Source organism: Mya arenaria, chromosome 5 (assembly GCF_026914265.1).
Source record: "Mya arenaria isolate MELC-2E11 chromosome 5, ASM2691426v1".
Classification (NCBI taxonomy): domain Eukaryota; kingdom Metazoa; phylum Mollusca; class Bivalvia; order Myida; family Myidae; genus Mya; species Mya arenaria.
In genome coordinates, this window is record NC_069126.1 from 26,686,769 (window position 1) to 26,714,459 (window position 27,691).

General features: G+C 38.7%; 1 protein-coding gene across 3 annotated transcripts; it reads left to right on the forward strand.

Annotated features, from left to right (window-relative positions):
* LOC128234968 (uncharacterized protein NKAPD1-like) lies at positions 1-27,691 on the forward strand. Of its 3 annotated transcripts, XM_052949623.1 has the most exons (6): positions 1-135; positions 6,023-6,123; positions 6,485-6,592; positions 18,075-18,149; positions 18,297-18,338; positions 19,717-19,846. In XM_052949623.1, the coding sequence occupies exons 1-5, from the start codon at positions 55-57 to the stop codon at positions 18,301-18,303; spliced, it is 372 nt and encodes a 123-aa protein (XP_052805583.1). In that variant the 5' UTR covers positions 1-54; the 3' UTR covers positions 18,304-18,338; positions 19,717-19,846. The 3 variants fall into 3 exon arrangements, with proteins under 3 accessions (XP_052805583.1, XP_052805584.1, XP_052805582.1); XM_052949624.1 differs by lacking the exons at positions 18,075-18,149; positions 18,297-18,338; positions 19,717-19,846 and adding an exon at positions 27,392-27,691; XM_052949622.1 differs by lacking the exons at positions 18,075-18,149; positions 18,297-18,338; positions 19,717-19,846 and adding an exon at positions 14,274-15,211.

Here is a 27,691-nt window from a genome sequence, read left to right on the forward strand (position 1 = left end):
CTGCTGTACTTATTGGCTGCTGTTATTGGCTGCTAGCTTGTTGTCAGTCCAAGAATGTCAAACAAAAGCTTGGTGTCAAACAGTTCAAAAACTTTGCTAAAAAATGTTATTCGACATACAGATTCGCACAATAAGGTAATATATCGATATGATTCTAACAGTAACAGCAACACTACACTAGACTACTGGGCAGTTGCCTAATTCCGGATCAATTTTGAAGTTTTCTTAAAATATTGTCATAATTACTGAACATAAGTGCATGAAATTTTAATAGAGAAATGTTGGATACTATATCAACCAAAATGGAAAAAGAATAAAAGAAAAAAACAATTAATTATAATATAATATTCAGTACGAAATAAGGGCATAAACGACGTCCAAAAAACCTGCATTCAGTGCCTAAATATTCGTATATTTTCAAAGAACAAAGTAAACATTATTAAGTCAATACAAAATATTTAAATGCTACTTAAATGAACATCAAGTATTAAATGTTTAACCTGTATATAAATTTTATACTTCTCTAAAGTATTTGTATAGTATGTGTATTTTCGGCGTATCCGAACTACTTATTTGTCCAAATTTGCATAATTTTGAAAGTACGAATCTGCTTCATTTTTGCTTCATTTTCATATCAAATGCTGCACAACACAAATCAATGGCATCGTCAATTTATTTACTTTTCATGTAATGGGCATTGTATTTCGTGATTGACGATAAGTCATAAACATCGTATAGTAAGTCTAGTGTTTAAAGAAAACCCTGTCGAACCTCAATATAAAAGCTCGCGCTGTGTGACGTCATCCCCCACGTGACTTAATATTGACATTTAGGAAAGCAAAAGTTTAGAGGTATTTATTTTGGGGTTATACTCGAATAGCTGCACTTTTTGTGTTGTTTCTGTTGCTATGGAGGTCAGTTGCGTAGACTGTGATCATTCTATTTTGATCACGGTCGCCGAAATGCGTTTTAAAGGATTTCCGAATATTTAGGCAAATCCGGAATTAGGCAACTGCCCAGTAGTCCACCTAAATGGCCGTCATCGAGTCTTTTGACGATTTTTCTTACTATGGCAGACTCGTGACAGGGAAACATAAGAAATGTCAAAATAATAAAAAAATATTCCTGATCGCTCATTATTGTAGCGAACTGTAACACTACCAAGTCTAGTCATTCTAAAGCTTTTATTTTTAATGATGGTAAGCCTGGACCAGGCTAATGCACCAGTCAATTGTATCCACGGCCCCCCCAGGTCCGGGGAATATCGGGGACTTTAACTTTCGGCCCAGCCAACCCTGGCTAGAATATCCGCCCTGCGGGGACAAACAGATGGTAAAATCCCGGCCAAATGCCCCCGCACCCCAGGGACCCTAGGTAAGGCCCATTCCCCGCTATATTTAAAGCGAAGACAAAACCACCGCATTCACCTGGCACTGCGGGGCCACCTGAAAGGTAATAACACCGCCCATTTCCCCGGCTATCCCCGGTATACCCCCGGACCTGGGGAAGGGCGTGGTTACAATGAATTACGGAGACTTCGTACCACTACAATATCGTACCAGGAGACTTCGTACCATTCGGCTGGAGAGATCTTACCGGATATATATATATTGTATAGTTATATAAGTTTTTGATAATTTTTGTGTTTAGAAATGTATAGACAATTAAGAGAATAGATATATATATATATAAATATATATATAAATACGAAATATAGTATGCTGGTTCAAGTTATGAACAATGTTTGTATTTTGGTAATTGTATTAATGGTTCATTTATTGAAAACAAAAAAACTTTAAATTTAAATTTCTTGTTTGAAATAAATTTAAAGAAAACATATAAAACCAATGTTTGCATTTAAAAGTAAAACCAAATATGAAATTATCTTCACACTATTAGCAAATCAAATAATTGCCGACGGTTATTTACATATTTGTTAATCAATTTTAATTGTTCAATTAAGGGACGTAATTACTGTGATTAATTATTTGGAATGTGGCATAAGCTGCTCACAGGTTCGCAGAATGTAGTAAACACAAGCCATGCTGCATATATATTTTCACTGACTTGACTTGATCATTCAGTCAAACATGGACAACAATAAATGTATTATGTGTAATAAAGAAGTGCGTTAACGTCAGCAGGCTCTTGAATGCGAGTCTTGCTTGGGTTGGCAGCACAGAGTTTGTGGAACTGGCATTAGCCAAGACACATACAGGAGGGTGACAAAAGGCCTAGAACAGCTCTCGTGGTCGTGTGACCCATGCACTAATATAAATGTGCAAGCCAACTCCACGACCATGGATATGTCGACGAGACTAGCATTGACAACAATCTCATAGATGAGATGGCTGAAGACGAGACACGGACTGAAGAAGAAACAGACATGGCAAACTCTACGTACATTGTAGAGGCAGCCACGTCCTTCTCCATTGATGACTCAACAGTCACCATCGACGCCCTGGTCAATCAGCTCCTGCCAGAGAGAACGTTGGACATCCCAAACAGGGACTTTGAACACCCACCTCAAATCTACATGGATGACACACATGCAAATGATGATGAACCAAAGTACGAGGTAATCGAAGGTGGAACATCAAAAGGGGGGCGAATGCTTATCAGCAGCCGTGGCTACAATTTCACAGTGAGACGCTCCAAGGATACCTTCACATACTGGGTGTGTGGTGTCCGAAACAAAAAGATACAGTGTCCAGCGTGGGTCAAGCAGTACGAGACGGCCTTCGTTGAAGGGGGTCAAGGTCATCTGCACGCTGCAGATCCAGGAGTGGGAACGAAGGTGAAGGTGAACGTCTCCACCTACCCGCCTCCAAGATTGTCGAGGACGCCATGGTCAAGTTCATGCAAACGGATGGACCAAACCCTCCCAATCCTGAGAATGTCGCCCGGGCAGCCAACTTCCATCGCCAGAAACTACGACCGACAGAACCGAAGGATGATGAGCTCTCATTTGCGTTAAATAAGGAATTCATCAACGCCGATGAATTCCTAGTAGATGATGTCCGTGTCATCTACTCTTCGCCACAAAGACACAGCTCCAGCATCTCTGTGTGGCGCGTCGCTGGTTAATGGATGGCACATTTAAAGTTGTGCGTCGTCCATTTTACCAGTTGATGTCAATCCACTCCTTTGTTTGAAGCGCGGAGAACGTCAAGCAGGTCCCCTTCCTGTTTGTCCTCATGACACGGAGGACAAAACAGGACTACATAGCTGTCTTATGTGCGGTTAGGGAACGGCTTGGTGATCCAATTGTTGAGTGGTTCATGCTAGATTTTGAAGCTGCGGCATGGCAAGCAGTCCGGGAAGTATTTCCCAACACCGTTATGAAGGGCTGCAGCTTCCACTGGTCTCAGCAGGTATACCGGAAGGTGACACGTCTGGGACTGGCACCAGCCTATACTCATAAGGGAGGAGTATATCACTTTGTCAGGAAGCTGCTAGCTCTTCCCTACCTACCCGCTGAGCATGTGAGGCCTGCCTTCCTTACACTAAGGAGCAGGTTGTGGAGTCATATATTGGACCTGGTAGACTACATTGGAAGAACATGGGTAGCAGGCACGCTATGGCGCCCAAAAAATTGGTCTGTCTACATGGAGACAGTTAAAACAAACAATGATGTGGGAGGATGGCACCACCGCCTTAACAGTAGAGCCAGAGGAGCGCAGCTCCCCTTCTACGTTCTTGTACCTCTCCTGTATGGAGAGGCCCAGTACGTGGACATCCAGGCATGGCTGGTCTCAGCCAACATCTTACAACGCCTGCACAGGAAGAAATACAGGTCAACTCACAAGAAACTACATCAAGCCTGGGAGAAGTATGAAGAGGACAACATGACAACGAACCAACTCCTAAGGAAAGCCAGCCACATCATCGGACTAGGACCCATAGCAACATCAGCTGAGAATTACAGCGAGGACGAATAACATGTGAATGAAACCATAAGTGACTGTGCTACTGAGTATCGTGTTTTAATGTGCTAAATCAATGTAGTGATATTCATTGTTTAATGATTTAAAATCCATTAGTTTATGTTCTTATTTCTATTCGTTATTGTAATGTGCTGTATGTAATGTCTGTTTGTATTCATGATCATTTGCCGTTTGTGTGCTTATGTAAATAAGATAATAAATCTGCCATCTATCTATGTATCTATGTAAGTTTTGTATTTGCATTTCATTATTGTATATGTAATGTGCTGTTTTAATGTTTGGTTTGTATGATTATTTGTGCTATAATTTGAAAAATTTCCATGAACTTTAATAAATCTACATGATCAAATAACACTTGTCATACCTGTTTTTCACACCATTCTTAACCTCAAGTATCCCAATTGTTTCCTTTAATGACCATGTTAGCACCTAATTAACACCTACTAATGGCCTTCGAAAACCCTTATATAGTGCATATGTGGTACGATGTCTCCGAGAGTGGTATGATATAGTAGTGGTACGATATATTGAAGTGGTACGAAGTCTCCGACATCCGTTACAATTGACTGGTGCATAACCATCGTTAAAAAAAAGCATTGTCTAGCCACAATAATGCACGTTTAGGGAACTTTTTTAACATTTGGAAATTTATTTTTGTTCCTAGTCCAAATAATTATATGTTGGATTTTTTTTTACGATTTTTCATATATGGCAAATCCTTCACGTACAAATTGTTTTGTACCAAAAGTTGGTAGTTGTTTCGATCGCAGTTTTACAACAATCGGAGCACTTCGGGCATGGCCGAGTTGTTACGATTGTATTTATGAGGTCTATCTCGAAGCTTGTCCGAGGTGGCTGAGTTATTTCGATTGGATCGAGTTGTTCCGCTTTGCATAATTGTTGTTTGTGTCAGTCAACTTTTGTTTTATTGGAAAGGCATTAAATGCTTGTTTTGTGCAAAATAGCTTTGCACTTCCATGGTAAAATATGAATATAAACCTTTACTATCTATTTCAATCATAAAATACTTCACTTAAAGCTGCACTCCCACAGATTTACCATTTTTACAACTTTTTTATTTTTTGTCTTGGAAAGAGCAAATTTTTGCATTAATATCTGCAAACAAATGATATAAGATTGCTGACAAAAAAACAAACGTCAAGTTTTATCTGTACAATGGACTAGGCGAATGTAAATATTAAGTTATAAAACAATTCAAGACAATTTAATGTGATCAGTAACAATTAAGAATCATTTTCAAGACAAACAGTGGATGTATTACTATGCAAATATATGATGATTAGCAAGGTTGATGAAATTGAATTAAATTGATTGCCACTTTAACACCTGTTTCTGCAAGGACATGCATTGGGCATTGGTAACTTTGCATGAAACAGTCTTCATAAATATTGGTTGAATTAAGGGCGGCCTTAAATAAATGTGGCTTCTTTATTGTTACAACTAACAGTTGAAATGAAAAATCAAAGAGAAATACAACTGTTATTTTTCAAGAGGTTTCTTCTTTAGCTTCTGACCTAATTTGATATTGGCTCATATATTACATTGTAGGATGTGTTGTAAATATTTTTTTATATGCATTTAAGTAATGGAAGCCAGAAATATCTAAACTTAAAAAAATGCCCTTTAAAATAATTTTCCCATGCAAAGCATAAGGCGATTTTTTTACAATGCACCTGCTCAGGCTGGGTCTTTATAGTTATGGTGACACACCACCTACGTTGACAACAGAACTAAATATTTCTCATTCTTTAATTTACAAAATGAAGTGTCTGTGTGACAAATCAATAGGAGTTAAAGTAAGATATGCCCCCCCCCCCCCCCCCCCCCCTAAAAAAAAAAATCATCAAAAGTTGTGTTACCTTGGTGTTGACAGTCATATGAGGCATTGTATTCTCTGATGGAAGGTGTCAAACAAGATTTTGATTGATATCCTCTCCACTGTTCATCACTTAATGGCATGGATGGAACCAATTTGTGTCCTTTCGATAGACTAGGGATAGTTGGATTAGACGATTTGTAAATGTTATATATCATCATGGTTTGTGTTATGGCAGATTATTGAGGAGAACGAGATGTGGCGCCAGTGGAAGACAGAGCAGCAGGGACCGGAAGAAAACAACCCTTCCTTCCTCAAGGGCCAATGCAGCGACATGAGGTAAGCCCAAAGTCACATCTCAGTGAAGATTGTAACATCCTATTAAGGGTGATTTTGATATTTTTGGTCACAAACTTCAATATTGTATTGTGTCATTTTAGCTCTACAACTGTTGAAATAATCTTGAGGTTTATTAATAACTTTACTTTAAGATTATTTGAGCAAAAAATGCAGACTATAAAGTTACTGTATGTCTATTTGGGAAGACAATGGACATGAGAGGAAGTTGTGTATCTGTTATAGCATCCATAACAAAAAATCTATTACGGGACATCATTAAATAATTAGATTAATAAGATGTTGGATTGATAATTTTGTTGCATGCATATGCAAGGTAATGAACAACTGTTGATCATTTAAGGTACGAGTTTCCAAAGAGAAGAAACAAACGAGCCTACATGGATGAAGAGCCACAGAGCACATTCTGGATGAAGGAACTGTATAAGACTGAAGAAGCGGATGAAAATAGGTATTTTCTAGAGTTTGCCCTAGTGTCAAAATCATATGCAAATAACTTTCATGCTATTTTAAGCTCGACTATTCGAAGAATAAGGAGGGCTTTACTACTCGCCCCAGCGTCTGTGTGGGCGTCTGGTTAAAGTTTTAGTGCAAGTTGGGATTTTCACTTATAACTCCAATACCCTTCATTCAATTCACTGAATACTTTGCACAGTTGTTCAGGGCCATCACATAATGAAGTTAGATAACTCCATATTATCATTTATACATATTATGGCCCCTGATTGACTGTGGAACTTAGGTTGAAGTTTTAGTGCAGGTTGGGATGTTCATTAATAACTTCTATATCCTTCATTTAAATGACTTGATCCTTCACACAGTTGGTTGGGACCATTTCACAATGAGGTTAAATAACTCCATTTTATCCTTTATAAAAAGTATGGCCCCTGATTGACTATGGAACTTAGATTAAGGTTTTAGGGCAGGTTGGGATATTTATTATGCCCCCCTTCAAAGAAGAGGGGTATATTGCTTTGCATTGGCATGTCGGTCAGTCGGTCGGTCCGTCGGTAGACCAAAGCTTGTCCAAGTGATAACTCAACAATTCCTGGACGTATTATCATCAAACTTGACATGAAGGTTGGGCCTGACCAGTAGATGACCCCTATTGATTTTGGGGCTCATCGGGTCAAAGATCAAGGTCACAGTGACCTTTAATGGTAAAATAATTTTGAAGCTTGTCCGAGTGATAACTCAACAATGCCTAGACCTATGGTCATCAAACTTGATATGGACATCGGGCCTGACCAGTAGATGACCCCTATTGTTTTTGGGGGTCATCTGGCCAAAGGTCAAGGTCACAGTGACCTTGAATGGTAAAAGGTTGTCCGAGTGATTACTGGACAATGCCTGCACCCATGGCCCTCAAACTTGAATTAGAGCTTGGGCCTGACCAGTAGCTGACCACTATTGTTTTTGAGGCTCATTGGGTCAAAGATCAAGGTCACAGTGACCTTGAATGGTAAAAGGTTGTCCGAGTGATAACTCAACAATGCCTGCACCCATGGCCCTCATAATTGACTTGGAGGTTGGGCCTGACCAGTAGATGACCCCTATTGTTTTTGGGGGTCATCGGGCCAAAGGTCAAGGTCACAGTGACCTTGAATGGTGAAAGGATGTCCATGTGATAACTCGACAATGCCTACACCCATGGCCCTCAAACTTGAATTGGAGGTTGGGCCTGAGCAGTAGATGACCCCTATTGATTCTGGGGGTCATCGGGCCAAAGGTCAAGATCACAGTGACCTTGAATGATAAAAGGTTGCCCGAGTGATAACTGGACAATGCCTGCACTGGGCCTGACCAGAAGATGACCCCTATTGTTTTTGGGTGTCATTGGGCCAAAGGTCAAGGTCACAGTGACCTTGAATGGTAAAAGGTTGTCCGAGTGATAACTCGACAATGCCTGCACCCATGGCCCTCAAACTTGACTTGGAGGTTGGGCCTGACCAGTAGATGACCCCTATTGTTTTAGGGGTCATTGGGCCATAGGTCAAGGTCACAGTGACCTTAATGGTTAAAGGTTGTCCATGTGATTACTCGACAATGCCTGCATCTATAGCCCTCAAACTTGACTTTCAGGTTGGGCCTGACCAGTAGATGACCCCTATTGTTTTTGGGGGTCATCGGGTCAAAGGTCAAGGTCATAGTGACCTGGAATGGTAAAAGGTTGTCTGTGTGATTACTCGACAATGCCTGCACCTATGGCCCTCAAACTTAACTAGGAGGTTGGGCCTGACCAGTAGATGACCCCTTTTGATTTTGGGGTTCATCTGGCCAAAGGTGAAGGTCACAGTGACCTTGAATGGTAAAAGGTTGTCCAAGTGATAACGCAACAATGCCTGCACCCATGGCCATCAAACTTGACTTGGAGGTTGGGCCTGACCAGTAGATGGCCCCTAATGATTTTAGGGGTCATTGGGCAAAAGGTCAAGGTAACAGTGACTTTGAACGATAAAAGGTTGTCTGAGTGATAACTCAACAATGCCTGCACCCATGGCCCTCAAACTTGACTTTCAGGTTGGGCCTGACGAGTAGATGACCCCTATTGTTTTTGGGGGTCATTGGGCCAAAGGTCAAGGTCACAGTGACCTTGAATGATAAAAGGTTGTCCAAGTGAAAACTCGTCAATGCCTGAACCCATGGCCCTTAAACTAGACTTGGAGGTTGGGTCTGACGAGTAGATGACCCCTATTGATTTTTGGGGTCATTGGGCCAAAGGTCAAGGTCACAGTGACCTTGAATGGTAAAAGGTTGTCCGTGTGATTACTCGACAATGCCTGCACCTATGGCCCTCAAACTTGACTTGGAGGTTGGGCCTGACCAGTAGATGACCCCTATTGTTTTTGAGGCTCATTGGGCCAAAGGTCAAGGTCACAGTGCCCTTGAATGGTAAAAGGTTGTCCGAGTGATATCTCAACAATGCCTGCACCCATGGCCATCAAACTTGACTTGGAGGTTGAGCCCGACCAGTAGATGGCCCTTATTGATTTTAGGGGTCATTGGGCCAAAGGTCAAGGTAACAGTGACTTTGAATGATAAAAGGTTGCCCGAATGATAACTCAACAATGCCTGTGCCCATGGCCCTCAAACTTGACTTGGAGGTTGGGCCTGAGCAGTAGATGACCCCTATTATTTTAAGGGGTCAAGGTCACAGTGACCTTGAAAGCAAATTTGGCAATTCCTGGACCTATGGTCATCAAACTTGACATGGAGGTTGGGCCTGACCAGTATATGACCCCTCTTGACTTTGGGGGTCATCAGGCCAAGGTCAAGGTCACAGTAACCTTTAACAAAAAAAGTTAACAAATCCTCTCCCAGTGATATCTCAACAATGCCTGAATCTATGATCATCAAACTTGACATGTAAGTTGGGCCTGACCAGGAGATGACCCTTATTGATTTTAAGAGTCATTGGGTCAAAGGTCAGGTTCACAGTGACCTTGAATGCGAAAATGTTTCAAACGATAATTGGACAATGCCTGCATCCATGGCCCTCAAACTTGACTTGGAGTTGTGTCTGACCTGTTGATGACCCCTTATGATTATAGGGGTCATCGGGTCAAAGGTCAAGGTTACAGTGACCTTGAACGAAAAAAGCTTGTCTGTGTGATAACTTGTCAATGCCTGCACCCATGGCCCTCAAACTTAACATTTAGATTTTTGGTGACCAGCTGAGGACTCCGGATTTTGAGGTCATAGAGTCAAAAGTCATGGTCATAACACACTCTATCCTCAAACTTTGAATGGTCATAATCTTAAAACTGCCTCAACGGCATCCAATGTCAGTGACAAATCAGCTGTCATTTTGGTCCATGCATATTTCATTCAATTGTCCATATAATCCTGACAACATGGCGCTCAGGGGGGCCATAATGTTTGACAAACATCTCTTGTTAATTACTTCTTTACCCTTCATTCAATTGACTTAATAATTCACACAGTTGTTCGGGACCATCACACAATATGGTTTCATAACTCCATATTATCCTTAATATAAGTTATGGCCCTTGATTGACTAAGGAACTTAGGTTTAAGGGCAGGTTAAAGTTTTAGGGCAAGTTGGGATTTTAATAAAAATGCTTCTATGTATACCCTTCATTCAATCTACTTAATACTTTGCAGAATTATTGATGGCCATCTTACAACAAGGTCACATAACTCCATTTTAAACCTAAATATAAATTATGGCCCTTGAATAATTTTTGTGTTGCCTGACTAGGCGACATATAGGGGTTACTTTAGTCCTCGGCGGCGGTGGTCGTGTCACGTTTTCACTTGTCCGGGGCATATCTTGTAAACTATTAGTGGTATCATCTTGAAATTTCATATGTAGATAGATCTCATTGAGGGCAAGTGCAGTGCACAAGAACTGTTACTCTTGCTTCCATATTTTCAGAGTAATTGCCCTTTGTTAATTTTCATGATTAAAGTTTTTATCCAGGCATATCTTGTAGAATATTAGAGTTATCAACTTGAAACTTCATATGTAGATAGATCTCATGGAGGGCAAGTGCAATGCACAATAACAGTAACTCTTTCTTTCTTAGTTTTAGGGTAATTGCACTTTGTTAATTTAAATGCTTAAAGTTTTGTCCAGGGCATATCTTGAAGAATATAAGATGTATCAACTTGAAACTTCATAGCTCGATAGATCCCATTGAGGGCCAGTGCAGTGCACAAGAACCGTTACTCTCGCATCTACATGTTTAGAGTTATTGCCCTTTTTTAATTTTCAAGGTTAAATTTTGTCAGGGGCATATATCGTAAACTATAAGAGTTATCAACCTGAAACTTAAAAGGTAGATAGATCTCATTGAGTGCAAGTGCAGTGCACAAGAACCGTAATATAAATGAAAAAATTCCAATCGAACAGCTATAATGTCAACAGTAAATAATTTGTCAGGCATCACATCAGACTCACGGAGTTCTAGTTTTATTGCTTTTGACAGGCACATATTACATCACTGTTTTCACTTCTAAGACAAAGCGGCGTAGTCTTAATTTCAATCGTATAGTTATGAAAATGCTACACATTACAAATATAAATGTCCCAAGTAATATTATGAAAAAACTTAGGATAAAGCGTCGTTTATAAGCATACACATGGCTTCTATTGCAGCCATGGAAACAACACCCGGAGCACGTTGATTTTTAAAAAGTATACCAGTATTAAATGTTATATATATCCCGTATAAGTATATAGAATTGCACCAAAATATCACGCTCATGTACGACGTCATTTCCGTCGAGTTTTAACGTTGTACGTTTTTTATAACATAAGTTATAGCATAAACAGTGTCGTAAGCTGCAAAAAAGTAATGACGTCAACAGCCGACGTGGAAGTGCAAGCAAACAAAGTTTTGTGTCAACCTGGGATTAACACCAACGCAAACATTTATAAAGCTACAGAAACAAAAATGTTGCCGTACATTAGTGTTCAAGTGGCACGAAAGGTTAAGGAATGGACGCGAAACATTAGAGGACGATGAACAAATGGGACAACCACACATTGTCTACGATGGCGCTAAGGAAAGAATCGTTAAAATGCAGGATTGTGACCGTCGTGTTACTGTACGAGAAATTTCGAATGAGGTAGGGGCATCATTAAATATTGTACACAGAATAATAAGGGAATATCTTGGTATGAGTAAAGTTAGTGCGCGATGGGTCCCCCGTCTGCTGTCTAATGATGACAAGAGGAGATGAATGGAAGCATCACGGGAATAACTCCGACGCTATCGTAGAGGAGGAGAGGAATTCCTGGCCAGGATTGTTACGACAGATGAAACCTGGCTATGGCACTACGATCCAGAATCAAAGCTCCTGTCTTTTACTGGAAAACTACAGATGAACCTCAACCCACGAAGGCACGTGTCTCACGATCTGGAGGGAAGCACATGTTTGTGTTTTTCATGGACCAGCACTGCATGATACGACAACATCAAATAACAGACAGGCAGACCGTAAATAATAATGATGATGATGATGATAATTATGCCCCCCTTCGAAGAAGAGGGGTATATTGCTTTGCACAGGCATGTCGGTATGTCGGTCAGTATGTCGGTCCGTCGGTAGACCAAAGCTTGTCCGAGTGATAACTCAACAATTCCTGGACGTATGGTCATCAAACTTCACATGAAGGTTGGGCCTGACCAGTAGATGACCCCTATTGATTTTGGGGGTCATCGGGTCAAAGGTCAAGGTCACAGTGACCTTTAATGGTAAAATAATTTTAAAGCTTGTCCGAGTGATAACTCAAGAATGCCTGCACCAATGGCCCTCAAACTTGACATGGAGGTTGGGCCTGACCAGTAGATGACCCCTAGTGTTTTGGGGGGTCATCAGGCCAAAGGTCAAGGTCACAGTGACCTTGAATGGTAAAAGGTCGTCCGAGTGATAACTTGACAATGCCTGCACCCATGGCCCTCAAACTTGACTTGGAGGTTGGGCCTGACCAGTAGCTGACCCCTATTGTTTTTGGGACTCATCGGGTCAAAGGTCAAGTTCACAGTGACCTTGAATGGTAAAAGGTTGTCCGAGTGATAACTCAACAATGCCGGCACCCATGGCCCTCATAATTGAATTGGAGGTTGGGCCTGACCAGGAGATGACCCCTATTGTTTTATGGGGTCATCGGGCCAAAGGTCAAGGTCACAGTGACCTTGAATGGTAAAAGGTTTTCCTTGTGATAACTTGACAATGCCTGCACCCATGGCCCTCAAACTTGACTTGGAATTGGGCCTGACCAGTACATGACCCCTTTTGTTTTTGGGGGTCATCTGGCCAAAGGTCAAGGTCACAGTCACCTTGAATGTTAAAAGGTTGTCCGAGTGATAACTCGACAATGTCTGCACCCATGGCCCTCAAACTTGACTTGGAAAATTGGCCTGACCAGGAGATGACCCCTATGGTTTTTGGGGGTCATCTGGCCAAAGGTCAAGTTCACAGTGACCTGGAATGGTAAAAGGTTGTCCGAGTGATAACTCGACAATGCCTGCACCCATGGCCCTCAAACTTGACTTGGAGGTTGGGCCTGGCCAGAAGATGGTCCCTATTGATTTTAGGGGTCATTGGGCTAAAGGTCAAGGTCACAGTGACCTGGAATGGTAAAAGGTTATCCGAGTGATAACTCGACAATGCCTGCACCCATGGCCCTCAAGGTTGATTTGGAGGTTGGGCCTGGCCAGAAGATGGTCCCTATTGATTTTAGGGGTCATTGGGCCAAAGGTCAAGGTCACAGTGACCTTGAATGATAAAAGGTTGTCCGAGGGATAACTCAACAATGCCTGCACCCATGGCCCTCAAACTTGACATTGAGGTTGGGCCTGACCAGTAGATGACCCCTATTGATTTTAGGGGTTAAAGGTCAAGGTCACAGTGACCTTGAAAGCGACCTCAACAATTCCTGGACCTATGGTCATCAAACTTGACATGAAGGTTGGGCCTGCCCAGTAGATGACCCCTATCGACTTTGGGGGTCATCAGGGTAAGGTCAATGTCACAGTAACCTTTAACGCAAAAAAATTAACAAATCTTCTCCCACTGATATCTCAACAATGCCTGAACCTATGATCATTAAACTTGACATGGATGTTAAGCCTGACCATTAGATCACCCTTATTGATTTTAGGATTCATAGAGCCAAAGGTCAAGGTCACAGTGATCTTGAATGGTAAAAGGTTGTCAGAGTGATAACTCAACAATGCCTGAACCCATGGCCTTCAAACTTGACTTGGAGTTGCATCTGACTTGTAGATAACCCCTTATGATTTAAGGGGTCAAAGGTCAAGGTCACAGTGACCTTGAACGAAAAAAACTTGTCTGTGTGATAACTTGACAATGCCTGCACCCATGGCCCTCGAACTTGACATTTAGGTTTCTGGTGACCAGCTGATGACTCTGGATTTTGAGTTCATAGAGTCAAAGGTCATGGTCATAACACACTCTATCCTCACACTTTAATGGTCATAATCTGAAAACTGCCATAATGGCAACAAATAAGCTGTCATTTCGGTCCATGCATATTTTATTCAATTGTCCATATAATCCTGACAACATGGCGCTCAGGGGGGGCATCTTGTTAATATTTATGATCATGTAGGTATAATCATAATATTCCCCCCTTACAGTCCTGACCTTGCCCCGATGGATTTCTGGGTATTTCCAGAAGTTAAACGGCAACTGAGGGGACAGCGCTTTGAGGATGTCAACAAACTTAAAATTGAAGCGCAGAGAATTGTTGGGTCATTTCCAGAAGACTGGTACATGGAAACATATGACAAATGGATCTCACGCCACAGAAAATCCTTGCAACTAAATGGTGACTACCGTAAATGACTGGGTATAAGACGATAGGGGGTATTAGACGCAGGGGAAAAAATCTGTGAAAAGTCCGAGAAAAAAACTTTTAATCTATGTTTTTGGTTAAAAGACACAAAGAAAAAATGTCAAAATCGTCCGGCATTTTCAGCCACCATGTTTGTTGACAGTGACAAAAATTTTTTTTTTCGTGAAAATGGTGATGGTTATCTTTAAAACCATACAACCATACTCATTCGGAACTCCTCGGCCATTTTATCGAAAACAACCTCGGATGTATGCCGGTACATCTGTTGAAGTAGTTCGTAAAATATTGAATTATATCATTAGTTAAATGTAGTGTTTTAGAGCGGTATTTATTGATCTAAGTTTAAATTTATTGTCATTGAATTGTATTATAGCAAACATAATGAAGAATCCCAAGAGTTAAGTCACAAAGTTTAACTGCTAAATAAAATTACTACGCGATCTACTTGCAGCGGACTTAAACGTACCACTTTTTGAATGTGTAAACCATCCAAATACATCCGAGGTTGTTTTCGATAAAATGGCCGAGGAGCTCCGAATGAACCATACTGTCAAGATTGAAAAGTAATGTTATGCAAAAAATATTTTGACAGTGCCCAACTTTGCTTTTTTATATGTAAGTTTGATTATTGTTTAATTCAATTTATTATTCAAAATAATATTGAATACCGTTATTCACAAGAGTTCAGACACCATAAATTAATTATTTTTTTCGCTCTCCGAATACATAGAAAATTATCAAAGAGTCACACTGTGTGACGTCACATAACTGACAGTTATACACACGAGGATCTTGTGGAGAGCATGGACATTGCTATGCAGGATTAATGTATAACTGTACGATTATTGCTTCATATAGTCTATGAGTGTGGTACAAGTTTGAAAGTTTATTGGCAGATCGTTTTACAAACATGTCATGTCGATGTTTTCTTAATCCCTTGATTGCCCTTGTTGTTTGTTTAATCCTCAAATAAATATATCACACTTCCCTTTTAAACAGGCAATAAATCGTTTAGGATGGGTAGTAACTAATTAAATTGTCACAGTGGTGTATACGGTTAGGTAATCTAGCCAGGCATTGAAAAGATAAAAATCAATAATCTTCGTCTGTGAAACTTGGTAACTATGAAAGTTATGATTGATGTCCTTTGGGTGTCCGAAAATTAGGTACGCAAAATAAATTATTTTGGGAAATAATTATGGGTGTCCAAATATTTAGTGTCCGAACTCTTAGGTGAATTACGGTTACTTTAATCGAAAAATATTTTTGTTGAAATTATAAACGTCTTACGATATACCGTATCCCGATCTTCAACTGCCGTTTTAACCCGTATATACTCGATCAATATGACGCGAGTAACATCCCTTTCTACATAAATCTAAACAAATTCTCGGCTTGAAATTGACCTCTGAAAAAAAGTTCAAAAAATTGTTACTGGGTATTATACGCAGGCATTTTTTTGCATCAAAATCTGAGGGAAAAAAGTGTGTCTAATACCCAGTCATTTACGGTATGTAAAAAAGTAAAACACGTTTGTTTACTTTTTGACGTCAAGATGTTTTTTTTCCGATGTCGTGCTCCGGGTGTCGTTTATGTACTGTATTAATTTCAGTGTTATTTGTAAACCATTTAATGTAACTTTAATTTGTTTTCTGTATTTTATTTTATTGATGTTGATAATTATGCCCATATAAATTTCATAACCATATTCGGTTGTTTCTACCTTCAATAAACGTAGTCCGTGATCTTATCATACAGCCCTCGTATAAGTGATATTTTTAGCTTGACTATTCGAATGATGTGCGCCAAACTCACTTATCCTTTCGAATACCGCTACCATACTTCGACGCGCTACCGTAACCGCCTATAATGCAGACCAATTTTTCAAGGGTGCTGATTACCGCTACTATTTTACTGTAGGAATACTGTAGACAACTGAAACGTACCAGAATAGTAGGTACGTCCAGTTCCACAGCCGCAAAATGCACATTTAACACAATTTGGTGGTACGTTTTTCATTAAAATAAGAAGGATTGTGAATTTTAAAAACAGCATTACTACAGTCTACACTATGGTACTTTGTCTTAGAAACAGTTACTACACTAAGGAATTTCTTTCAAATATGATAACCATGCAAAAATAAGCAACGGTATTTCTTTAAAAATTGTCCTTAAACATTATTGTGCTCTGGCTTATGACTAAATTTGCTTTAATAAAACAGCATGTTTATGTTTTTTTATTTTATCAAGAGTTCGCTGTGGTATCACTGTTAAATTTAAAAAATGAGCAAAACTGCGCAGTGGTATTATGTGAGATTTGTTTTACGGACTGTGTGTTAACTTCGATAAGGTAGACATTTCATGATTGAATAAAACTAAAATCAGTCACTTAAGTGCACTTTGGTAGCGTTCTTGAAGTATGCAAAATTACGCAGCAGTATTTTGTGTATAAACATAATACGTAATCATCATTTATACACAAACCCATTTTAAAGGCGACATTGCCTTTGAAGGTCATTTAACGCTAGTTACGCTCCCTTTAACTGTTTAAATATTAGCTACAACTTTCTTATGAACCTGCCCGGACATCTATTACCTGATCGCTATAAAGTTATCATGGAAACCATAGTGACTGCAAATATATCAACAGAACGTCCATTACCAAATAGCTGTCACAGTTGCCATGAAAACCATTGCAATAGACAATAGACCAACCAGACAAATATCACAAGGTCGGATCAAGGTTACATTGGAACCACAGTGACCCCTGTTATGGAAGTTGTATGGGAAAGCAGCATGACTTAATACAACATGCATTAATCTATATCTGTCGATGAAGCAACGATCAAATGTCACGGTCACCATTCAAGAATTGTTGGTGCTCCGTACAAGCCCACAAAAAGGATTCAAAATTTCTGTGTGTCATGGGGTATCTCAGGAATTACCAGGTGTACTTAAGTTGAAAGATAGAAGTTACTAATGGTTGACTCGAAACAGTTTTAGAGAACTGAAGAGGAAACGTGACGAGATCATATTGTATTTACCGACAAGTTTAAAACATCAGTTCCCCTGGCGTTTGGGACATGACCATTTCAACATTTGCAGTGTACAAACACAAAGCGCTCGTTTGTGGACCTAATTTGTGTGGTTTGCCGTGGACATCTCGCTTGTGTTTTATCATGTATAAAGCGTCAACCTTCCGGCTACCCATAAACTGTTTGAGAGAATGGTAATACTATTTTTACAGTAAATTACAAACATGCTGTAGAATATTAAATCGTAACCATAATCACGTTTAATAACATATTGATCGTTGCAATTGTACCACCAAAATGACTCATGAACAACATCTTTTAAAATCAATCAACTGTTTAATGTTTCGGTTTTTAGGTTGCAGAACAACTTATAGCACACGTATAAGGAAATCCAAACAAACAAGCGCCATTTCTGAACTTGACCTCTTTGGCAATGTGCAGTGCAGAGTCAGCTTGCACAAGTATAATTCTAATGTATATAAAATAAAACTCAAATGAAATGTTATCATTAAGTGAATGTTTTATTTCGTATCATGGCATTACCTCTAGGAAAGGCCGAATGGAGGTCAAGTCCAACAAGACTATGGCTCCAGAAACACTGAGGAACGGAAAACAACAACTCAAGTATGTAAAACATTTCAATAATGTATGTTTTTATATTATTGCATTTTGAAACGACCCTTAGATCGAAACAATGAACGGCCTCTGAAGTTCATAAAAATGCATACATTAAATTATTTCTATTGTTTAATGGCACATCTTGAATTTCAGAGTCTAGTACGAGAAAGCGCCGTTTACATGTAGATCAATCAGGTATTAAAATAAATTTTCAATATAGTATTGATGAAATGATCATAAAAAAATGTTGTTCAGGTGTCAACCTTTTGTTCCTGAAGGGACGAATAATGTTTGTTTTAATGTTTTTATACGCCCATCTTACGATGGCGGTATTATGGGAACACCCATGGCGGGCGGGCGGCGGGCGGGTGGGCGAATCCACAATGTTGTCCGCTCTCTAACTTGAACATTTCTCATCCAATTTCCACCAAACTTCATGAAAGTGTTTGTTGGTGAAATATCTAGGTCAAGTTCGATAACCAGCCAAATCGCTTTAGGCACTCCAGAGTTATGGCCCCCTGAATTTGTCAAAATTGGCCATTTTAGCTTTGTCCGCTCTCTAACTTGATCATTTCTCATCCAATTTCCACCAAACGTCATGAAAGTGTTTGTTGGTGAAATATCTCGGTCAAGTTCAATAACCAGCCAAATCGCTTAAGGCACTCCAGAGTTATGGCCCCCTAAATTTGTCAAAATTGTCCATTTTAGCTTTGTCCGCTCTCTAACTTGAACATTTCTCATCCAATTTCCACCAAACTTCATGAAAGTGTTTGTTGGTGAAATATCTAGGTCAAGTTCGATAACCAGCCTAATCGCTTTAGGCACTCCAGAGTTATGGCCCCCTGAATTTATCAAAATTGGCCATTTTAGCTTTGTCTACTCTCAAACTTGAACAGTTTTTATCCGAATTTCACCAAACTTGCTACTATAAATGTTTGTTGGTATATATTCTTGGCAAAGTTCTATAACCAGCCAGGCTCTTCAGGATTATGGCCCTTGAATTGGTCAAAATTTGCCATTTTTGCTTTGTCCACTGTCTAATTTGAACAGTTATCATCTGATCTTCACCAAACTTGCTGAAAATATTTGTTGGTAAAATAAATCGGTCAAGTATGATAATCAGCCAAATGCCCCGAAGCACTTCAGGATTACTGCCCTTGCCATTTAAGCTTTGTCTACTCTCTAACTTGAACAATTCTCATCTGACCTTCACCAAACTTGCTGAAAATGTTTGTAGCTATAAAATCTTTACCAAGAATGTTTGCCGGTATAAATGCTTTGCCAAGTACACACTGATTGTCTCTTGGGTACGATTAAGGATGAATCATCTCTTGGAGACGATTTTTACATGAATGTTGTTTTTCAAATCCCGAACACGTTGATCGTCTTTGGGCATGATTTGGGATTGCCAAATCATTTGCTTCTTGAAAAGCTTGCTTCTCAAAGGGCCAATGTGACAGTAAGTTGTCTTAGAATCCAAGAAATTATTGATGGGCGTATTTTGTGAGTGTCACTCTTGTTAACGACGTGTCTTTATAACAAATATACATCAATATGTGATTTCTTTTTACAGACCGATGATATTGCATTGCATCAGAAACTTCACTAGACTCTGTTGCCGTCTCGTTAATCGCATGCTGTGATTATACTGGTGTTGTTTCCCGTGACATATCTTGCGATATTTTTACCAATATAATTGTTACAGTCAAATACTTTAATTTATGTTTGGTCTATGTTTTTCCTTTATATAATTATGTACATGTGTTCTTTGTTGATATAGAAAATATTATTATCATTGTTGATTATCCTCATGTTTAATTGAATCCGTATGTATTCCCCAAGTTCCTATGATTTATATAAATTAATGAAATTCAATCCATGATCTATACATTTTATAACCTTGATGTATGAATGAATTGTGAATCCATATTTGGATTTTAGTCCTATAAGTATACATTTATATGGGAAATGAATGAGCATGTGTTTAAAATATCATGATAGAGAATTGTTATCCTAATTCCTTTCTGATTTATTTGATAAAAAACCCATATTGTTTTGTAATCGCTCTATGCATGTGTAATTACTAAAACAAAAATATGTATCATATAATGAAAACTACCGAGACAAGCCCATCGTTGAACAGTAAAAAATAGGCCCTGTTTAGGAGTACACGTCAAGGACCCAAACAAAAACAACGAACTAGAGATACAAACATATTTACACCACTTCTTAAATCATCTTTTTGTTTTTTTTACTGAATTTTACATGGAATGACACATGCCTGGAAAACTGATAATGTGATGTCTGCATTAAAATTAAGCACCACTGAAATAGTGTATTTACACATACATGGTTTAGTCACACATGGCATTGCAGAGAGTGTTTATGTGGATTTCTTCAATTTACCCAGATTCAAGCACACACATGCATAAATTGATTGAAATAAAAAAAAAATTCGCAACGTTGCCTTACAAACATCTTTTGAAGCATTGTACTTTTGAAATATTTTGGAAAACCTTTTTCTAGTACTGTAGTACAAAACTGCTGTTTTAGAAATATCAAATACTAGCCGTAGCGTATTTATGAGGAAAACAACAGACACTAATATCGAGTTACTACAAAAGTTAAAACTGCCATAGTGTATCTATGCACACACACATGATATATTTCAAGATTGATAATAACATTAAACGTCTCCGGCAATTTTGAAATACATAGACATGAAATGTTTGTACTAGAACTACCAGAGTGTATTAATGCATAATATTATCCTTTATGTACTTAACAAATTGTTAAAAGAAGCAGTTTTATAAACATTAATTGGTAGCCAATACCGAAGATGAAAATTACCACAATGTACACATCACAGGATAACCATTGCGCTGTTTTGTATGTGCGTTTACCAACTGATGATGGACTTCAATTAAATTACTACAACACACGTCTACGGTTATTCCTACATTTGTTCAAAATTCATCATATCCGTAGTGTATTAATGAGAGTTTTGTATTTTTCCGAAGTCAACCAGAGCGTAGTGATGCCGATATGTCATTTTTATTTATAAGTGAATATTTTAAATGCCATTACATAATAAAACCAATAAAATGCATTTTATTGTATTAATTAGTCTATAAAAGGGTTTAAGTAAAAGGAAAAATGTACATTTTCATTAGAACATTACCTAGTTAGGGATAATGTATATGTCAATAATTCGTGAAATGCAAACTTGATTAATAAGGCTGTTATATTATATAATTTTATGTACTATATAATGTTTCTTATTAATTTCTTTAATTGTGTTAGAAATTAGTACTGTTTCAAAATTGATAAACATTTCACCTATTTGCTAACGCATTTTAATTGGGAGATTTAAGTCTCTGCTTTTAGCAAATTATGTACAATTTATAAAAATAAGCGGTATTCCCACGCTGTACGATAGCGGTAATTAGAAGCCGAAAATTTGAGTACGGTTTACACTGCTGCGGTAGTTCGCCGGTGTATGATAGAGGTAATGGAGACACCTGTATTTAGGGTCTGCATTAGGCGGCTATGGTAGCGGAAAGGATATGGCATTAAATCATTTTAGTAAGGTTTGACATATAGGATGATTTTATGGAGACCTTTTGTGGGATTGCATTTAAGGCCCCTGGGGTCAAGCTCAAGGTCATTGTTACAGAAAAAAAATAGAAATGGAGAGAATTTTCATGGGATTTTGTTTGGGGCACCGAGAGTCATGGTCAATGTTACTAAAAATGGAAAAATGATTAGTGTTATTAGCTCACCAGAGCACGAAGTGCTCAAGGTGAGCTATGGTGATCGGTCTTTGTCCGGCGTCCGTCTGTCAGTCCGTCAATCCGTCAACAATTGCTTAAAAAAATCTCCTCTGAAACTACCGGGCCAAATTCAATGAAACTTTACAGGAAGCTTCCTTGGGTGACCCTCTACCAAAATACGACAAGGGGTCACGATTGATCAACAACAACAATAACAGCAACAACAACACAATGGCTTACTTTCTGTTTTGCTTTAAGAAACATCTCCTCTGAAACTACCATTCCAAATTCAATGAAACTTTACAGGAAGCTTTCTTGGGTGACGCTCTACAAAAATACAACAAGTGGTCATGATTGATTAACAACAACAACAAAATGGCCAACTTCCTGTTTTGCTTTAAGAAACATCTCCTCTGAAACTAACAGTTCAAATTCAATGAAACTTTACAGGAAGCTTCCTTGGGTGACCCTCAACAAAAATACAAAAGGGGTCATGATTGATCAACAACAACAGCAACAACAACAAAATGGCTTACTTCCTGTTTTGCTTTAAGAAACATCTCCTCTGAAACTACCACTCCAAATTCAATGAAACTTTACAGGAAGCTTCCTTGGGTGATCTACAAAAATACAACAAGGGGTTATGATTGATCAACAACCACAACACCAACAACAACTACAAAATGGCCACCTAGTCACCTGAGCATCGGCGTCGGCGTAACCACTTATGTTAAAGTTTGCGTACCACCTCACATATTTTCAAAGTCCATTGACATATGGCTTTGAAAATTTCTCACTTGTTCACCATTATGCCCCCAACCTGAACACAGGAGGAGGTAACTCTATCAAGCATTTTGACAAAATTATGCTCCTTTTTCGACTTAAAATTTACGTTAAAATTGCGTACCACCTCAAATATTTTCAAAGTTCATTGACATCTGGCTTTGAAACTTTTCACGCTTATTCACCATCATGCCCCAAACCTGTACACAGGAGGAAGTCACTGTATCAAGCCTTTTGACAGAATTATGCCCCTTTTTTGACTTAAAATTTATGTTAAAGTTTGCGTACCACCTCAAATATTTTCAAAGTCCATTGACACCTGGCTTTTTTTACTTAAAATTTATGTTAAAGTTTGCGTACCACCTCAAATATTTTCAAAGTCCATTGACACCTGGCTTTGAAACTTTTCACGCTTATTCACCATCATGCCCCCAACCTGTACACAGGAGGAGGTCACTGTATCAAGCCTTTTGACAGAATTATGCCCCTTTTTTACTTAGAATTTACCGTATGTTAAAATTTGCGTACCACCTCAAATATTCTCCAATTCAATTGTGATCTGGCTTTGAAACTTTGCACGCTTGTTCACCAACATGCCCCCAACCTGTTTACAGGAGGAGGTAACTCTATCAAACCTTTTGACAGAATTATGCTCCTTTTTTTACTTAAATTTTATGTTAAAGTTTGCGTACCACCTCAAATATTTTCAAAGTCCATTGACATCTGGCTTTGAAACTTTTCACGCTTATTCACCATCAGGCCACCAACCTGTACACAGGAGGAGGTCACTGTATCAAGCATTTTGACAGAATTTTGCCCCTTTTTTAGACTTAGAATTTACGTTAAAGTTTGCGTACCACCTCAAATATTTTCCAATTCAATTGTAATCTGGCTTTGAAACTTTGCACTCTTGTTCACCATCATGCCCCCAGCCTGTACACAGGAGGAGGTAACTCTATCAAGCCTTTTGACAGAATTATGCTCCTTTTTTGACTTAAATTTTACGTTAAAGTTTGCGTACCACCTCAAATATTTTCAAAGTCCATTGACATCTGGCTTTGAAACTTCGCACACTTGTTCACCATCAGGCCACCAATCTGTACACAGGAGGAGGTCACTGTATCAAGCATTTTGACAGAATTTTGCCCCTTTTTTAGACTTAGAATTTATGTTAAAGTTTGCGTACCACCTCAAATATTTTCCAATTCAATTGTAATCTGGCTTTGAAACTTCGCACTCTTGTTCACCATCATGCCCCCAGCCTGTACACAGGAGGAGGTAACTCTATCAAGCCTTTTGACAGAATTATGCTCCTTTTTATGCCCCCACAAAGTGGCGGCATATAGGGTTGCCCTTGTCCGTACGTACGTCTGTCTGTCTGTCTGTACGTACGTACGTACGTCCCGAAGATTGTTTCCGATCTAATTCTTGAAAACCGTTTGTCCAATCCTCACCAAACTTTAAACACATGTTTGTGACCATAATATCTTGATCAAGTTCGATAGTCATGGAAATCGCTTTAGTCATTTAGGAGTTACGGCCCTTTTTTGCCAAAAATACTTCAAAAATATATGTTTCCAATCTAATTCTTGAAAACTGTTTGTCCAATCCTCACCAAACTTTAAACACATGTTTGTGACCATAATATCTTGATCAAGTTCGATAGTCATGGAAATCGCTTTAGTCATTTAGGAGTTACGGCCCTTTTTTGCCAAAAATACTTCAAAAATATATGTTTCCAATCTAATTCTTGAAAAGTATGTGTCCAATGTGGATCCAACAAGTTTTTTCCTGCCTGAATGGCGCCATATAACCTATACAGTCTTGCGATGCCGTAAAACCCAACTCAACTCAACTTATCCTATATGTGCAGATTATCCTGAATAATCATTATGGCTTATTTTCTGTGACAAAAAATCGAAGTGGGGGCATCCGTGTCCTATGGACACATTTCTAGTTTTACTTAAATTTTACGTTAAAGTTTGCGTACCACCTCAAATATTTTCCAATTCAATTGTAATCTGGCTTTGAAACTTCGCACTCTTGTTCACCATCATGCCCCCAGCCTGTACACAGGAGGAGGTAACTCTATCAAGCCTTTTGTCAGAATTATGCCCCTTTTTCGACTTAGAATTTACGTTAAAGTTTGCGTACCATCTCAGATAATTTCAAAGTCCATTGATGTATTGCATTGAGTCTTTAGACAATGGTATTCAACCACCCAACCTAATTGAATAACCAAGTTAGATAACTGTATATTGCAAATAACGGCCCTTTATTGTTGGACTTAAAAATTCTGGTTAAAATTTTGCATGTTACCACATATATGTTAATATCTCAGCACATCATGTATTGCATTGAAACCATGCATCTTTCCCCAAAACTTTTCAATCCTTACACTGAAAAGCGGCAGAATAGTGGAGCCCGCTGGCTCTGTGACAGCTCTTGTTCTATTTTTAGTAATAAGGGATTATAAGTTATATTTTTAGCTCGACTATTTGAAGAATATGGAGAGCTATACTACTCACCCAAGCGTTGGCGTTGGCGTCACACCTTGGTTAAGGTTTTGCGTTCAAGCACACATAGGTTAATATCTCAGCAACTACTTGAGGTATTGCATTGAGACTTTATACAATGGTACTCAACCATCCAATCTACTTTATTAACCAAGTTAGATAACTCTAGTTTGCATTTAATGCAAAATAATTGCCCTTTATTATTCAACTTAGAAATTCTCGTTAAGGTTTTGCATGTAACCACATATAAGTCAATATCTCACAAAGATATCATCTATTGCATTGAAACTCTAAATATGTATTCCCAACTATCTTACCTCCTAAATTAATGAAGTAAGATAACACTTTTTTTAATCTAATGCAAATTATGGGCCTTTGTTATGTGACTTAGAAATTCTGGTTAAGGTTTTGCATGTAAGCACACATAGGTTAATATCTCAGCAACTACTTGATGTATTGCATTGAGACTTTATACAATGGTACTTAACCATCTAATCTACTGAAATAACCAAGTAAGAAAACTCTAGTTTGCATTAAATTCAAATAATGGCCCCATTTTATATTCGATATAGAAATTCTGGTAAAGGTTTTGCGTGTAACTACTTTTAAGTCAATACCTCGGCGAATACATCATGTATTGCATTGAAACTTTACACACAGGCTCCCAACCATTTACCTTCTTATTTAATCAAGTAAGGTAACTATCTTTTATTTTATATACTTTTTTCCCCTTTATAATGCGACTTAGAAATTCTGGTTGAGGTCTTGCATGTTAGCACACAGAGGATAATATCCCAGCAACTACTTGATGTATTGCATTGAGACTTTATACAATGGTATTCGACCACCCAACCTAATTGAATAACCAAGTTAGATAACTGAATTTTGCAAATAAAGGCCCTTTATTATTAGACTTAAAAATTCTGGTTAAAATTTTGCATACATGCATAGGTGAAAGTTTTCCGGCAATTGCCGGATTTTCCTGATCCAGAGGGGTCGTTTGTCCAAATTGTGTAAAACTGTTGAGATTTTCAGAGGGGGTTAGGGGGTATGACCCAACTCCACCGTCGAATTTCGATCATATTTTGCAGAGGTCAACAATAAGTCCGATTTCACAACCTCCATTTTTGCGATCCAGCAGGTGACCGCTTGAGCAAGTGCTTGTTTTTATTAGCTCTACTCGCCAAAGGCCAGAAGAGCTTATGCGATGGTAATGTGTACGTAGTATGTGCATCCGTGTGGTCATGCGTTCGTGCGTCTGTAAACAATTGCTTGTGAACACAATACAGTTCATATCCATTAGAGCTCGGTTCCTTTCGAAAACCAGCCAGATCCGCCCATGCATGCCTAGATTATGGGCCATGAAAGTTTTAAAGAAATGCTTTCTATTTTTAGCCAGGTCTGCATGAGCGAATTCTATTTTAGCCAAGTTTACATGTACCGGTACATGTAAATTCAAGTCTAGAGTTAAGGGAGACAATTTGCAAGTCTAGGATTTTGAGAGACAATTTGCTTTTTGCTTCTGCAGTTGATTTTGTGAATTACTTTGCCTTGTTCTTGTTGAAAGCCCAAAGGCCATTTTTTAGCTTTAAGTTCTGTAGTTTGCGCATTCATCTTAACAAAATTGGTTGTGAATGTTTAAGTTATGCACCTGGTGTCATTACTGGCCACACCCAGGGTTCACAGGTTTGGTAAACATAAATCTGGAAAGGTTTGAAAATCTTTTTGTGTGTTCGTGCATCCATCTAAGCACAATTGATTGTGAATATTTGTTCAAATTGATCAATGTTGTCCTAGGATGCCCTTGACTTTGTTGTCCTAGGATGCCTTGACTTTGACCTTTGACCAACTTTTTTAACTTTTAAAACTACAGAAATTTTTACTATGAGTACAGTTTTGAAAGCATTTTTTTTTTTGTCAGATGACTTTTACTTGGCACATATTAAAATAGTTCATGCAACTAATCTGCTTACAATACTTTCTGGGCTCAGATGTTGAACGTGCTACGTTTTCAGGTAACCCAAACACAAAACATAAAGTATATGTCTGTTGCCTTTTACCCATATATACATGCTCTGGATTGATATGACCACAAAAGCCATGCCAGTAGAGCATAGGCCCTTTTGGGCCTCTTGTTTCATTTATGGAGATAACCGATCTTTTTGTTCGATTACAGCCAAACAGACTCCGAATGCGATCCACATTCATTGGGATTCGCCGTAATTCAGACAAACGAGGTCAAGAAAACCCTATAGATACGTCATTCGTGTGAAAGGATACTTTTGATTGGCTTACTCAATTAAGCCCTCCAATGAAATAGCGTGTCTTTTACTACTTGAGGACCGCACATAAATATGGCCGACATAGTTATTATTAGCAACTGTCATTCAATGCAGACGATTGTTGATAAAACAAAATAGTTCTGAAAATTAAGTTTTTGCTAGCGGGATATAATACAAAGGACTTAGAAAAGGAA